Raw genomic sequence first — 15,747 nt, 5'->3', positions numbered from 1 at the left:
GTGTAGTGGTTAGCACCAGGATTTACAGCACCAGCTACAAGATTGGGGTTTGATTCCTGCTGCTGTCTATTGAGAGGTTGAATATCCTCCCCCTGACTGTGTGTGTTTCCTCCGGGTGCTCCGGTTTCCTCCCACATTCCAAAAGAGGTACGGGTTAGGTTTGGTGATTTGTGGGCATACTGCTTTGGCACTGGAACATGGTGACATTGTAGACTTCCCCCAGCACAATCCTCACTGATTTGATGCAAATGACACACTTCACTGTGTTTTTCCAATGTACATGTGACGAATAAAGCTAATTTTTAATATTTAATCTTTAATCTTTCTCTGTCATTGATATCAGGAATGCTAAACACTACCATAACTAGCTTGATTTATTTATTATGAATGCAATTTTTTCTTTTGCCATCATGTACATTCCCTGTAGGTATCTAACTGCCACTGTCTTTGTTCTAGTATGTACTCAGAGATTTGCTGATGGGTTGTTTGAGAATGGAGCCCTGGCCGAGTTGGCTGCCAGGGGCAGGACGGGGAATAACTGGTTGGGAAGGTTGTTGCTAAGTTGGATATTAAGTGAAAGATTGAATGGCCTATAGCTGTCTCTGTGCACCATGCCCCTGACCATAAGTCATGTTCATGAGTTGCTGCAAATTTCTAGTATCACCACTACTTTCGTTCGGACCTGGTTTCCTATGAATGTCTTTCAAAAGGGTCATTTATGATTAGGTGTAGGCTACAATTGTGATTGTTCAGAACATAAAGTCCCAAACACTGAGAGACTTTGCTAATGACATCGCAGTAACTGGGCCAATGTTTCAGGCCCTATTCTGTGTTAAAGGAAAATCTGAAGCAGAGATGAAACACCTATATGTTGTAAAGAAAAATAATTGAAACAAGTGCACTATTGCCTGGATCCTTGCACCAAGTCTCAATCGCATCAAAGCCTACATTGACTTCCAACGTATTGTTTTAAGATTTGAGTCCTGGTTTTCAGTTCATTCCATCACCTGCCATCTCTTTCAATTGCACAGATCTTTGTACCATTCGTAAGCGTGAAGATTTGTCTCCGCATGCTGCGTGATCCTGACACTGAACCTCCTCCATGTTGGGTAGATGGATTCGCTTCATTTGTCACATGTACATTGAAACATACAGTGGAACGCGTTGTTTGCGACGAATCAAATCACCGAGGGTTGTGCTGGGGGCAGCCCGCAAGTGTTGCTCCTGATGCCAACATAGCATGCCCACAACTCAGAAACCCTAACCGTGTGTCTCTTGGAATGTGGGAGGAAACGGGAGTACCCAGAGGAAACCCACGTGGTCACGAGGGAGAATATACAATCTCCTTACTGATAGTGGTGGGAATCGAACCCTGGTCACACTGCTGGCACTGTAAAGTGATTGCGCTAAGCACTGTGTCACTTTGCCGTACCATTATCATCTTTTCCTCTTCTTAAAAACTTCCCTCTAATCTTTTTTTTGTCACTTCTCTGATTATATTAACTGTTCGACAATCTTTCAGTGATCCCCTTAGGATATTTGATAATATTGTTGCTGCTGAGAAGTTGCCAGTTAATGGGTAGAGTTTCCTTAACTCATCAACGAGTGGCACACTGGTGCAGCGGGTAGAGCCGTTGCCTTGCAGCCCGAGAGACCTGGGTTCATTTCTGACCTCGTGTGCTGCCTGTGACCTCCCTTTGATCACGTGGGTGCCCTAGTGTCCTTCCACGGCACAAAGATGTGCAGCTTGGCAGGTCAATTGACTGCTTGACATCTGTGTGTCTGTGGAAGTTAATGAGACTAGGATGAACGTAGGACATAGGATTAGTGTCAATGGGTGGTTGATGGGCCTTTATCCATGTTGTACCTCTTTGTGACAGCCACTCATCTCTGAGTAGCTTTCTCCGGAGCAGTGAGCACTGATGTTACCTTCAGAAAGGCTCCTGGCCACACCCTTTGAGATCCGTGATTGAGTAAAGTTTGTACTGCGCGTTGGGGTTCAAGCTCTTTCTTAAAAGGTGCAGCCTGTATGGCATTGGCCAAGGGGGAGCAACCGTTGTAGTCAATGGCGTTGACGTCTGCTCCGTGCGTCAGCAGCAGCTGGACCAGCTGGGCGCTGGCATTTCGGGAAGCCTTGTGCAGTGGGCTCCGCTTCTCAGTGTCCACAGAGTTCACGTTGGCGCTGTACGCAATCAGGAGTTTGCACACTTGGAGATAGTCCTTCTGCTTCGCCAGTTCCACCGCACTGGCACAGGCGCAGCTCAGTGGTGACACCTGGTGGACATTCATGACATCCACAGAGGCCCCGTATCTGAGATAGAGGTGGGCATGACTATGAAGACCCTGCTTGGCTGCCACATGCAAGGGGGTCTCCTGATCCTCCTCGGTCAACTGGTTGACATCTGCACGATACTTTAGGAGTAACTTTGCACACCTAGACAAGGGAAGCAAACCGGGAAAGCATTACTCTCACTTATAACCTGAGGACACAGTGAATCAGCAAGGGCTTTTCTCTTTGGAGTGAAAGAGGATGAGAGATGACTTGATAGATGTGTACAAGATCATAAGAGGCAGAGATCGAGTGGATAGCCAGAGACTTTTTTCCCAGGGCAAAAATAGCTTATACAAGAGGGCATAGTTTTAAGGTGACTGGAGGAAAGTATAGGTGGAATGTCAGAGAGGTAAGTTTGTCTCCACAGAGAGTGGTGGGTCATGGAATGTCCTACCAGGGTTGGTGGTAGAGGCCGATACAGTAGGGAATTTAAGAAACTCTTAGTTAGTCTCACGGATGATTGAAAAATGAAGGGCCATACAGGGGGCAACAACGAGATTGATCCTAGAGTAGGTTAAAAAGTCAGCACAACATTGTGGGCTGAAGGGCCTGTACTGTACTGTAATGTATGTTCTACGTCCAATTATAACTAAACCCTAAAGTTCCCTCTGCAAATCTCTGACTCCAGTTTGACATGCACTTTAAAATGTAACTCTTCATCTAGCTTTTCTTGTGTCTGCTTTTATGGCACAGTGTCGAATCTTGTGCATTTGTCCCTCTGTAAAGCAGCCTCAGGCATTTTTATTGAAGTCACTACACGAATGCAAGTTGTTGGCAACAATAGGTCTCAAGTGTGATGATTAGCTATTAGCTCCTGTTGCCTTGCAAAGTAATGGAGACCGAAATATTCTGCATTCGCCATGGGGCCTGTCTGTATTGGCCCGGCCAAAATCTCCTTCCCCGGTGTCTTGGCATTCAACGCTAAACAGCGAGAAACAGGATTCTAGAGGAACCCAGCAGGTCAGGCGGCGTCTATGGAGGGGAATAAACAGTTGACATTTTGGGCCGAGGCCATTCATCAGGACTGGAATGGGAGGGGATAGAAGCTAGAATAAGAAGATGGGGGGAGGAGAAGGTGTACAAGCTGGCAGGTGATGGGTGAAACCGGGTGAGGGGCAAAGTAAATGGGTGGGTGTCGGGCTCTCCATTCTGCCTTGAGGCTGCCCTTCTCTGCATCTTCAAGGTGAGGCATTGTGCCAGCTTCTGCCCCACTCACATCGGCTTATTCTTATTGGACCAATCACGCGATAATTTCGGAATGGGTTCTGCACTAGGAGTCACCTGGTTGATCAGCATGGCCATCCATCGGGCACACCATCGCCCAGCGAGGCCATCTAGAAGCAGGTACACTTGGTCCAGCTGGGGGTGGGGAGGCTGTATAGAGTCAGAGCTGATCACGGGAGTGCGTGGGCTGGAGCAAAACGTGATGGAAGTTGGGATCATTGTGGTTAGGCGAGATGGAAATGTGGGAGGGTCGAAGGTCAAAGGTGGAATTGGTGATGGAAGGTCTAAAGGACAGCAGAGGTTAGGTGAGCAGGTGTGGGGAAGGGGTCAGAGGCGGCTGAATTATCAATAGTGTGTTGGTGATGTCACAGACATAGTGCCACTGCATGGTAATACAGCAAGAATTTCGACCTGAGAGATCAGGGTTCATTGCCAAGACACAGGATGACCCCATTGCAGGTAGATGGAAGATCTCTTATAAAACGACTCACCTAGAACCCACAGAATCTGACAGTATTTTGTTAAAACAAGGTGTGTGCTACTAGCATCTAATGTAATGGATGGAGGAATGTTGTGAATTTTCAGAATATTTTTAATTAAGTTTCTCATGAAAATTGTTAACTGAAGCTGAAGCTGATGGAACTGAACACCATTTTTTGACCTTACTAGGAGGCTGGTTGGGCAGCAAGAAATGGTGTAGAAACTGTAGGCAGGCATTTAAATTGGCATAATATTACCAGTGATGTCGCCTGTGGTGCTGTATTGGGCTCCAACTATTAACCTTTTTTATTAATGGCTAAGGGGATTGAATGTGCAGGATCATTTCCACTTTGCCAATAACTGGTGCATTATCAACAGTGTAGACAGATGCATAAAATAACAAAGAAATTTGAATAAATAGTGTGATCATTTTTTTCTGTTTATTCATTTCACCACAAAGCTACTAGCATGGACGGAAAATTGGCTGACTGGCAGAAGGCAAAGTGTGAGACTAAAGCGGGCTTTTTCTGGTTGGCTGCTGGTGACTAGTGGTTTTCTGCAGGGGTCAATATTAGATCTGATACTTTTCACATTATATGTACATGATCTGAATGATGGGATTAATGGCTTTGTGGCTAGGTGGAGGGGCAGGTAGTGTTGATGAAGCAAAGTGTCTGCAGAACGGACAGATTAGGAGAATGGGCAAAGAAATGGCATATAGAATACAGTGTAAGGACTTGTACAGTCATACACGTTGGTACAAGGAACAAAGGTATAGACTATTTTTAAAATGTGGAGCAAATTCAGAAATTGGAGGTGCAAGGGGATTTGTGAGTGCTGATGCACCTACCTAGTCCAACCTACTGAATATTCAAAGGCCTAGATAGAGTGACGTTGAAAGGATGTTTTCAGTAGTGGGAAAGTCTAGGCCAGGGGCACAGCCCTAGAGTAGGAGTACGTCGCTTTAGAATAGAGATGAGGAACTACTTTAGCCAGGTGTTGGTGAATCTGTGGAATTCATTGTTATAGAAGGCTGTAGAGACCAAGTCATTGGGTATATTTAAAGTGGAGGTTGATAGGTTCTAGATTAGTAAGGATGTCAAAAGTTATGGGGAGAAGGAAGAAGAATGGGGTTGAGAGGGAAAATAAATCAGCCAAGATGGAATGGCAGAGCAGACTCAATAGACTGAATGGCTTAGTCCTACTGTTCTGTCTTACGGTCTTATTTTCAGGGATCATTGCTGGCCCGAACGCTACAGTGTGAGGGCAAACAGGGAAAGTAGAACGACAATGAGAACTTCAGAATCCGGAGTATAATCTGAAACAACCACATCACAAGTTAATTGGTCAGCTCACTTTGGAGACACTTTTTTTAATGAGGTGTGGGCATTACCAGCAAGACCAGTATTTTACTGCCCATTGATCATTGCCCTTTCGAAGGTGGCAGTGAGTGGCCATCATGAACTTCTGCAGTCCTTCTGAGGTGGTACTGGCACAGTGCTGTTCTGAAGGGAGTTCTCCACGGAGAGTCCAGTAATACTGAAGGACTGGTGATAGATGCCCTAGTCAGGACACTGTGCGATTGGAAAAGAAAGCTGGAGATGCAGATACTCCTGTCAGGCTGCTGCCCTCGTCCTTGGTGGTGGATGTTATGGGTTTGGGAACTTCTGCCATGGTGATCCAGGAGGGTAACTGCAGCCCAGTTGGCTGTTGGCACAAACAATGCCCATGGCACACCACAGGGGCAAGAGATAATATTTCAGGTCATGGCTGGGCCTCTAGTCAAGTGGGATTCTTTACTTTCACATACGTACTAATAGCAATTAAAAGCCTTATCTCCAGTGCAGGCACTCTGGGCTAGCAACCCCACAGTGGTACACAGGTATCTCTGCCCTGTCAGTGTTCTGAAACTTAGAGGCACAGATATTTTGTGTGCAATTTGTTTCGTAAGAATATCACATCCTATTCACAAGCTGTTTTTTACATAATTTCCTGCATCCATCTCCATTCACTCCCTACTTGCCCTTGAAACAGCAATATCTGTGAGTCTTAAGTTCTGTTAATATTGGTAAACATTTAATAAATATACTTTAAAGGAAGTATTATGTTTATCATTTATCACTATTAAGCTATTAACCAGTTCCCTCTGGTCCACAGGGCTGTGTGCATGTACGTGCGTGTGTGCGTGTGTGAATGATCTTGGTTAACACTGATTGTGAGAAAAAAAATTGACAGTATATTCAGGTGTGTGGTAATTCTGTATTGAATTTTATACATATTTTACTTAACTTCCTGCAGTTTCACAAGTAAGATCTCATTAAAAATTTTGAAGAAAGCTTCTGACTGGGGTGATTTTTGAGGTGTTTAACTCACTGCATAGCTTCGTATTGCCTCACTGCGAGGGCAGTAGAGTGAAAAGATAACATGTCTTCAAAGGCATCACCCACAGGCCGAAGACGAGTCTAAATGTCACACATTACCATGTCAGCTTCCAACCCGAGCAATGTGATTGCTGAGCCCTGAAACTACGGTCAGAATGTGGCGCACTGATTGCATCGTTTCACGGGCAAATGTAAGCACAGTTCGCATAGCTGCAGCATGACCCCCCGCCAGAGCTGAAGTGGCAAAATGAGAGCAGCATATGCATAGCACAGAGTTGAAATGTGAATGGAGGAAGCTCGAGGAGAGGCTACACTGAGAGCCCTCAAGGAGAAGCGTGGAGCTGGGGCTGCCTTGACAGAGACAAAGGTGTATAACTTAGACAGTGGGGGTCATCTGTCTGGGAAGGTGACTGAAGGACTGGCCATTGGAGCAAGCCCTCAGATACAACATGGTGGCTCAACGGAGAATGAAATCAAAGCAGCAGACGAAGATGGCAACCAGCTTCCTGTCTTGCTCCACACCAAATGTTTACCCAATCCTCCTCCTGAACCTGCTTCAGATTCAAACACAAAGACAGATCAACCCCCATTTGAGGGAGAAAGTGAGAACTGTTCAAGGTCACCCACCTTGGAAATAGGTGGGTGTTCACCACTTAGTAAGAGTACACATGGGCTGAACAGTGCACTGAGCGCATCAGCGGCTCACCTTCCGACAGGAGCTACTGCAGAACCAACATGCACAGCCCTCGCGCGCTACGGTGATCAACCACCATTGGACAACAGTTTGACTGAGGGACCGAGACTGGCCGGAGAGGCTGTGCTGTGGAGTCAGTCTGAAAGTGGACAAGACAGTCACCCGGAGAATGGTGGGGAATCTGTGGAGGGTAGCAAGGAGAACTGGAGAAGCTGGAACAATATATTGCAGAACATGAATGGACACACAGTGCAGTGAGCACCAGTGGTCTCCAGGAAACTGAGCCGACAACCCATTGACAACACTAAGTATTAGACACAGGTAGAGCTCGAAGTCCAGGGCCAGCACCTTGGGCTACTGTTTCCAGCACACCTGCAGCGGAGCACTGCGGGGCGCTAGCTGAGCACTCATCAGGCGTAGCTACTTCCTCAAACACTCTAAAGACTGTTCTGGAACATCAATAGTCACCGGAAGAAGAGCCAGTGGATTTGTTGTGGAGTTGATAGGAGAAGATGTCTGCTTACCGTTGCCAACCCTCACTGCGCGTGACCACACTCCCAACAACAGGGATGAAATCCCGATTCCTGAAGCTTCACGTGGTTGTTCGCACCTTAAGGACATCGCTGACAAGATTCTCCCATTTGCTGGGGTTCGCCTGCTGCTCAGCAGAGACCATCTGAGCACACAGGGTACGTGAACAGCACAATGGTCAGCATCTTGTGCCCAACAACTGGACCTAGGTCGCATCACATTGCGTGAAGTCTGCCTCGATGGTGCACATCAGCCCGCTGTCAGCACATTTAACACTAATGTCCTGGAGAATGGATGTCAAACTCATTTCAGACCCTGTGAAAGTCATGTCCAGATGAAAGAGAAGATGGCAGGAGTAGCTAAAGACGGTCTTTGCAGTGGTTGGTATATTTGTAGGCAAGCTCCCAGCGCAGAGCAAGTGAATTGGGCAAAGGTTCGAATCCTTTGTTCAAAGACAGGTGTATGCAGAGAATCACAAAGCAGGAGCTCCTCCCCAATCCAAAGTTACTCCAGTCAACTCTGTCCCTTTCTTAACTCTGAGAGGATTTGCGAGTCGGAGGGTGTGATTAGGGAGCACGACTCCAGAGGTAACTCACTCATTCGTCATTCTGGGTGAGCACTGTGTCGCCGGTCTGCTCAGCAGATATTATCACCAGCAAGTTTGCATTCAAGCCTGACATTTTCGAAATGGGAATGGTTAAAGACTGTGCATTAAGACTGTTTAAAGGCTAGTTTCTGAGACTTTTCTTTTGCCAAAGACATATCAACTGGTTTGTTGACTTTTAGTTTCAGTAGTTAAGTTTGGCATCTTATGAATGCCAGGCTGGGAGTTTTCTGGCGTCTAGAGGCGCTGTTTGTTTTGTAACAATATCACTCCCAGTTTATAAGCTGTTTTTTATATCTTTTGATATAATTTCCTGCATGGGTTAATTCGAAGAGTCTTCAGTTTTCTTAATATTGGTAAACATTTGGTAGATAATACTTCCTTCAAAGTATATGTTTATGGTTTATCACTATTAAGCTATTGTTGTGTCACAAGTTCACTGTGGTCTACATGACATAGATATGGAATGTTGCGTGCGCGTGTTACCTTGTTTGACACTGATCATGAGAATAATCAATATTATTAGTATATTCAGGCGTGCAACCATTCTTTATTGAATTTAATGTGTGTTTTACTTATCTTTCTGCAGTTTCACAAGTATGATCTTATTAAAAACCCGGGTGATTTTTGAGAAGGTGTTTAACTCTCTCTATAGCTTTGTGAGGGCAGTAGAGTGGGCCCTGGGGGGGGGGGGGGGAGTTGGGGGTGGGGGTGGATGCTGCTGACACTGTCAGCCTCTCAGCTACTTGCTGAATTTCCATTGGCACATGCTGAAACAGCACAACATTGTGGGTCGAAGGGTTGGTACTGTACTAACCCTTTATGTTTAATGTTCCATGGTCTATAAAAGAGGAGGTGGACCTTTGTTCTGCTGTCCCAATCAATATTAATTCACCCAGCGTATTATCAACATCCAATGTTGATAAATTCCTGGAGACTGTATCCCACAACACAAAAGCATAATAACATAAGAGCAGGCCACTCAGCCCCTCTAGCCTGTTCCACCATTTGTTTTGATGGTGGACGATTGAAGCCAGGCCTCAGCTCTCCATCTCCTTATCTCTGCCAGTTCCCATATCGATTCCCTGATCTTACCAAGATTGGCCTATTGCCTCTTTAATTACACCTTCTGATCCAGCCTCTGCAACCTTCCAAGCAAAGGAATTCCAGAGTTTTGTCGCCTTCTGTAAGAAGTCCCTATGGACTTCAATTTTAAATGATGGAATCCGTCTGTCTTGAAGGACAATGGAGAATTTTTTCACAGGCCTGGGCAGAAGTTGTGGAGATCCTGGGATGCCCAGATGTCAAGGTCCTCCTCCTGGACTCACTGGTGTGGTACAAAGGAAAAAAAAGCAGTATGTTTGGCACCAGCTTGGCTGCAGGAGCTGCTGGAAAGATGTTCAGAGACATCCAGGCGTCTTAGGAGCTCCACTCTGCTGTCTGGGTTTACTCTCGTAGCCTTTGTCTTGCCCGGGGCTGCCCACAAGGCAGTGGGGCTATTTATCTGAAGCTGTGGATCTGGTTCACGACCACACGTCCACACGCCGGTGGGCCTGCGTGCTACGTGTGCAGGGGCCAGACCTCCTCCACGTCCTCTGTAGTTCAGCCCAAGTCCAAATGGAGTTCAGTTTTCATGTGTTGCCAGCCAGGATGCACTACACGAGGCTGCTGGAGAGGCTATGTATCAGCAGAGAGAGACTTACACATTCAGCTCTCCTTTTCGCAAGACCGCTAGCCAGCGGTGGAAGCTGAAAGTGAGAGCGACAGGCACTACCCACTGCACTACCACACTAGACAGGTCACATCAACCATTTGACACACAGTAAATAACTGATCCTTAATCTCATAACTACGTCTCCTCACTTGACATTCCCCTGATCCCCAAAAGATCTTAAAATCCACTCTGTCAAGCATCAAGTGTATGATACGTTTCGATAAGATCACTCCTCATTCTTTTAAACTACATCATGGATGTATCGGTTATCATTTTCCAGAACCCCATGGATTATGGGATAATTTCACAGAGTGGAGGGTGAATTATAACCGTATCATTTAAAACAAAAAGAAACACGAGGGAAAGCAGGAAACTCTGGTCATTCTCACAGCAGGAGTGGGGAAAATGCCAGAGGCTATTGTAAAGGATGAGGTGACAGGACGTCAGAAGACGTCAATGAGATTTAATAAAGTCAGCCTGGGTTTCTGGAAGGGCAATCGCTTTTGACAAAGTTACTGAAGATTTTTAGGTTGTATTTAGTAGAGTAAATAAGAGAAAACCAGAGTTGTACTTGGATTTTCAGAAAGCCTTTAATGAATATTTAGCATCCAAAATTAAAGTGCATGGTAAAGGGAATAAAGAATTAGAATGGATTGAAAATTCGATTGACAGACAGGAATACTTGGGTCATTTTTGGCATGGCAGGGGAGTAACTAGTAAGACACTGTAGAAATTAGTGCTGGTACCTCAGCTATGCACAATACCAATAATTTGGATGAGCGAACAGAAGGTAACACAGTGAAGCTTGACAATAACTGAAAACTGGCTGGTGAAGAGGAATGGAGACTGCAAGGTGACTTAGATGGGTTGAGTGACTGGGCAAAACCATGGTTGCATTACATGGGTATGTATAACATGGATACATGTGAAGAGATCTGTTTTTGTCAGAGAAACTGGAAGGCAGCATTTGATTTAAATGGTGTTAATATGGACAGCATGGTAGTGTAGTTATTAACGTAATGCTATTAAAGTGCCAGCGACCCTGGTTCAGTTCTGCCGCTGTCTGTCAGGTGTTTGTATATTTTCTGTTACCTGTGGGTTTCCACTGGGTGCTCCAGTTTCCTCCCACATTCCAAAGATGTATGGGTTAGTAGGTTAATCGGTCACGTTGGGTGGCATGAGCTCATTGGGTTGTAAGGGTCTGTTACTGTACTGTATCTCTAAATAAAGTGAGAGGTGTAACTTTACAAAGGGACTAAGTACTCTTATACACCTGTTGTTGAAAGCAAAAATGCAGGGGTATCAGGCAGTGAAGGCAAATACTGTACTATGTTAGTTTTCATTGCAAGAGGAAGTCTTGCTACAATTATACAGGAGACAATACATTGCATATCTTTCTTCTCATCTAAAAAGTACCTGCATGGAGGGAGTGCAACAGACATTCACCAAATGAATTCCGGGAATGATAGAACTACTGTACGAGGAGAAATGGGTTCACTATGCTTCTATTCACAAGAGAGTGGACAAATAGGATGGGATCTCGTGGAAACCTACATGATTCTGGCACTGCTCAGCAGGCTGCACGCGGGAGAACTTTCCTCTTGATTGGGGAGTCTAGAGTCAAGTGTCAGCACCTTTGGTTACAGGAAAGAACTTCAGGACTGAGATGAGAAGTGTCTTCACTGAAACAGTGGAATTCTCCACCTCAGAGGGCTGTAGCATCACTGAATATACTTAAGAAGGAGACAGATAAATATTTAGATACAGACAGCATCAAGATGAGAGACTGTTGAGCCTGAGGGTCTGTGTGGAGGGATCCTGAATGATGTAGCAGGACTGAAGGTTGTCTCGTGCTCCCATGTTTTTAATTTTTTTTTTGTTTATATTGTCTTATTTCTTATTTCCTAATTTACAACATTAGCTACATCTGAAGAGTGTCCAAGACTAAAGGAAGCTCTGGTTGTCTAGAGGTTGTGGAAGTCACTATGGTTGGTGGTGTTGAGGATAGTATAGAAGGTTGTCATAGGTTACAACTGGATGTTGCTAGGATTCAGGGCTGGGAAGTGGCAGACAGAGTTTAACGCAGAAAAGTATGAAGAGATTCACTTTGGAAGGTCAAACTTGAGGGCAGAGCATGGGGTTAATGGCAGGATTCTTGGCAGTGTGGAGGAAAGGAGGGATCTTGAAGTCCAGGTCCATAGTTCTCTCACGGTTGCAGCTCAAATTAATAGGGTGGTTAAGAAGGCATGTGGTGTGTTGGCCTTCATAGGTCAAGGGATTGAGTTCAAGAGCCGTGAGGTAATGCTACAGCTCTGTGAAACCCTGGTTGGACCTCACTTTGAGCATTGTGTTCAGTTCTGGTCACCTCATTATTGAAAGGATACGGAAGCTTTAGTGTTGGTGCGTGGCCAAGTGGTTAAGGCGTTCATCTAGTGATCTGAAGGTTGCTAGTTCGAGCCTTGGCTGAGGCAGTGTGCTGTGTCTTTGAGCAAGGCACTTAACCACACATTGCTCTGCAACGACACCAGTGCCAAGTTGTATCGGCCCCAGTGCCCTTCCCTTGGACAACATCGGTGGCATGGAGAGGGGAGACTTGTAGCATGGGCAACTGCCGGTCTTCCATACAACCTTGCCCAGGCCTTTGAACGAACTCAGGCCCTTCTCTTTGAAGCAAAGGAGTATAAGAGGTGACTTGATAACTGTGTACAAGATGATAAGAAGCATGAACAGAGTGGACAGTCAGAGACTTTACCCCAGGACAGAAATGGCTAAAATGAAAAAAGCATAATCTTAAGTTGATTGGAGGAAAGTATAGAGGGGAAGTCAGATGTCGGTGTTTTACCCAGGGAGTGCACGCAACACACTGTTGGGTTGGCAGTAGAGGCAGATATATCAGGGATATTTAATGTTCTACATGGATTTGTCCTTTCAAGGCACTCCGTGCCTCCACCTGTTAAGCTGACGGTACCAGGCACTGTTAGTCGTCACTCACCAAAAGGACTGAGGGGAGTCGCAGAGGTGCAGGGGGCCCATTCCATCCTCCGTCTGCAGCCTTGGGTTTGCTCCATACTCGAGCAGCAGCTCCGTGCAGTCAGCGTAGGCGTTGGCGCAGGCCAGGTGTAGGGGGCTCCTGCTTCCCGGAATCAGGTTGGGCTTCGCTCCGCGCTGGAGCAAATACTGGAGGCAGCTGGTGTAGCCGCGGCTCGCTGCGATGCACAGGGGGCTGGTCAGCTCGCGCTTGTACTCCAGAGACCAGAGTCCTGCAGTGGTCAAATTTCAAAGTACGTTTATTACCAAACTACATACATATATATCACCATATACTACATTGAGATTCATTTTCTTATTGGCATTTACAGGAAATTAAGTTCAATGGAATTTATGAAAAACCATACGTAAACAAAGATGGACAAACAAGCAAGGTGCCAAAGAAGACAAATTGATGGCAATTACTGTTGCTGAATGTGGTGATGTGAGATCTAAAGCTTCTGTGTCCCCTGACCAATAGCAGTTGCAAGAAGAGATCATGGCCTGGATGTTGGGGGCCCTTGATGACGGATGCTGCTTCCTTGTGGCGCGCTTTCCTTGAAAATGTGCTCAATGATGGGGAGGGCTTTGTCTGTGATGTATCGAACATTTTTTGTAGACTTTCCCAATTCCTAGGCATTGGTGTTGCAACCAGTCAGGATACTCTCCACTGTGCATCTATGGAAGTCTGTCAAAGATTCAGATGACATGTTGAATCTACATCATCATCATCATCGTCATCATCATCAGGTGCCCTGCCCAGTTTGAGCTTTGACTGCCATGGCCCACACACTCCTGTTTCGGGTCAAGTGGATCAATTCATTGGTATTCATTTCCAATTCTCTGGCTGCTGTCTCCATCATCATTTGTCTTCCTCTTGCTTTCTTCCCTTCAATCTTTCCCATAATTACTGTGCATTCTAACTCCTCTTTCCTAATCACATGCCCAATGAAGTTACGTTGCCTTTTCATGATCTCATACATTATTTCTCTTTTTGTGCTTGCTCTGTTCATGACATCCTCGTTAGATATTCGTTTCGTCCATGATATTCTTGCATCCTCCTCAAAAACCACATCTCCGCTGCTACAATTCGTTTCCTCATGTTACTAGATATTGTCCAACGTTCTGAGCCATATAACATAACTGGATAAACGTAACACTTCAGTACTCTGAGGTGGGTTGTCATGCCTAGTTTAGTATTGGTCAGTATACTCTTAATTCTCGTAAAGGTGTCTTTTGCCATCCCTATTCTTCTTTTGATGTCCAAGTCATACCTGCCATCTGATGTCACCCAGCTTCCTAAGTAGCGAAAGTTTTGTACTTGTTTTATGTCTTCCCTGTTTATTCTCAGCCTGCAGATAGGATTCTCCTTCTTTTTGGATATCACCATACATTCTGTCTTTTTGCAATTGATAGACCAATTTTTGCACTTTCTTCAACAATTATATCAATTAAGTTTTGTAGTTCTTCCTCCGTACTTGCAATTAACACAGTGTCATCTGCATATCTGAAATTATTGATGTTTTCACTGCCAACTTTGATTCCCAAGATATCTCTTATTTTTTGTAGTATTGTTTCACTGTACACATTAAATAAATCAGGGGAGAAAACACACCCTTGTCTAACGCCTCTCTTGATTTTTGTAAACTGACTCACTTCTCCATCTATTCTTACAGCAGCAGTTTGTTCCCAGTATAGATTTCTGATTAGGCAGAGGTCTTTCGAATCTAGATCTAGAGTTTTCTGTAATATTTCAAATAACTTATTGTGCTTCACTTTATCAAATGCTTTTGTGTAGTCGATAAAACAAACAAATCTTTTTGCACTTGAATAGCTAGTTCTAATAGCATCCTTAACATCAATATCATGTTTCTTGTACCTTTCTCTTTCACAAAACCACATTGTCCTTTGCCTATTTCAGCTTGTATCTTTCTTTTAGCTCTTGTCATCAAAATTCTTAGAAGTATCTTAGTGATTTGACTCATTAAACTTATGGTCCTATGTAATTCACATTCTATTGGTCCAGCTTTCTTAGGAAGAGTGATAAATACTGATTTTTTTCATCTCTTCTGGTATTATTCCAGTCTCATAAATGTCATTGATTAAATCAGTAAGTTTTTCAATTCCATAATCTTCAAGGGCAATAATTTTTTCTATTACTAATTCATCAGGACCTGCAACCTTTCCTTTCTTCATCTTATTTATTGCATTATGAACTTCAGATTTTAAAATACTTGGGCCTTCAATGTTTTTCTTAATTTCTGGTTTTTCGCCTTGATCATCTTCAAACAATACTTGAGTGTACTCAGTCCATCTGTTCATAATCTCATCTTTTTCCACGATAATGGTACTGTCCTTTGCTTTCAAACATCCACCTGAAGGACAGAGGAGCTTTTTTTACCAGTGGTATTCTTCATTTGTCGATGTAACCTTTTTGGATCAGTAATAGGTATTCTTTCTGTTTGCTCACATTCCTGGTTTAACCATTATTCTTTGGCTTTTTGACATAAGCTTTTTACTTTTTAATCTAAGGACTTATATTCTATAGGATTTGCTTTCTTCCGTCTCCTTTCTTCCATTAGATTTTTGATTTCATCTGTCATCCATTTATTCTTTGTGTTTTTTTCTTTTTTAGGAATCACTGACTTCGCTGATTCTACCAAGGCATCTTTTAGAGAGTTAAAATTTCATTTCTACATGATTTCTATCATCTTCAACAGATTCTATTTCTAGACTTTGAAATCTATTCCTTACTTCAAT

At 44.4% G+C, this 15,747-nt stretch overlaps 1 protein-coding gene across 2 annotated transcripts in view; it reads right to left on the bottom strand.

Annotated features, from left to right (window-relative positions):
- The window catches only part of asb18 (ankyrin repeat and SOCS box containing 18), a 45,104-nt gene that overhangs the window by 15,216 nt on the left and 14,141 nt on the right, over positions 1-15,747 (bottom strand). For both annotated transcript variants that reach the window (XR_011886409.1, XM_072261393.1), the window contains exons 2-3: positions 12,953-13,220; positions 1,930-2,434 (exon numbers count right to left, since the gene is read on the bottom strand). Coding sequence is in view for 1 of the 2 variants with exons in the window: in XM_072261393.1 (XP_072117494.1) it covers positions 1,930-2,434; positions 12,953-13,220 (773 nt within the window). In the remaining variant the exon portion in view is untranslated. The remainder of the gene's footprint in view (positions 1-1,929; positions 2,435-12,952; positions 13,221-15,747) is intronic.

The sequence above is a fragment of the Mobula birostris genome, chromosome 6, assembly GCF_030028105.1.
Source record: "Mobula birostris isolate sMobBir1 chromosome 6, sMobBir1.hap1, whole genome shotgun sequence".
Classification (NCBI taxonomy): Eukaryota; Metazoa; Chordata; class Chondrichthyes; order Myliobatiformes; family Myliobatidae; genus Mobula; species Mobula birostris.
The sequence above is the reverse complement of the archived record's forward strand: the minus strand, read 5'-3'. Positions and strand labels throughout refer to the sequence as shown.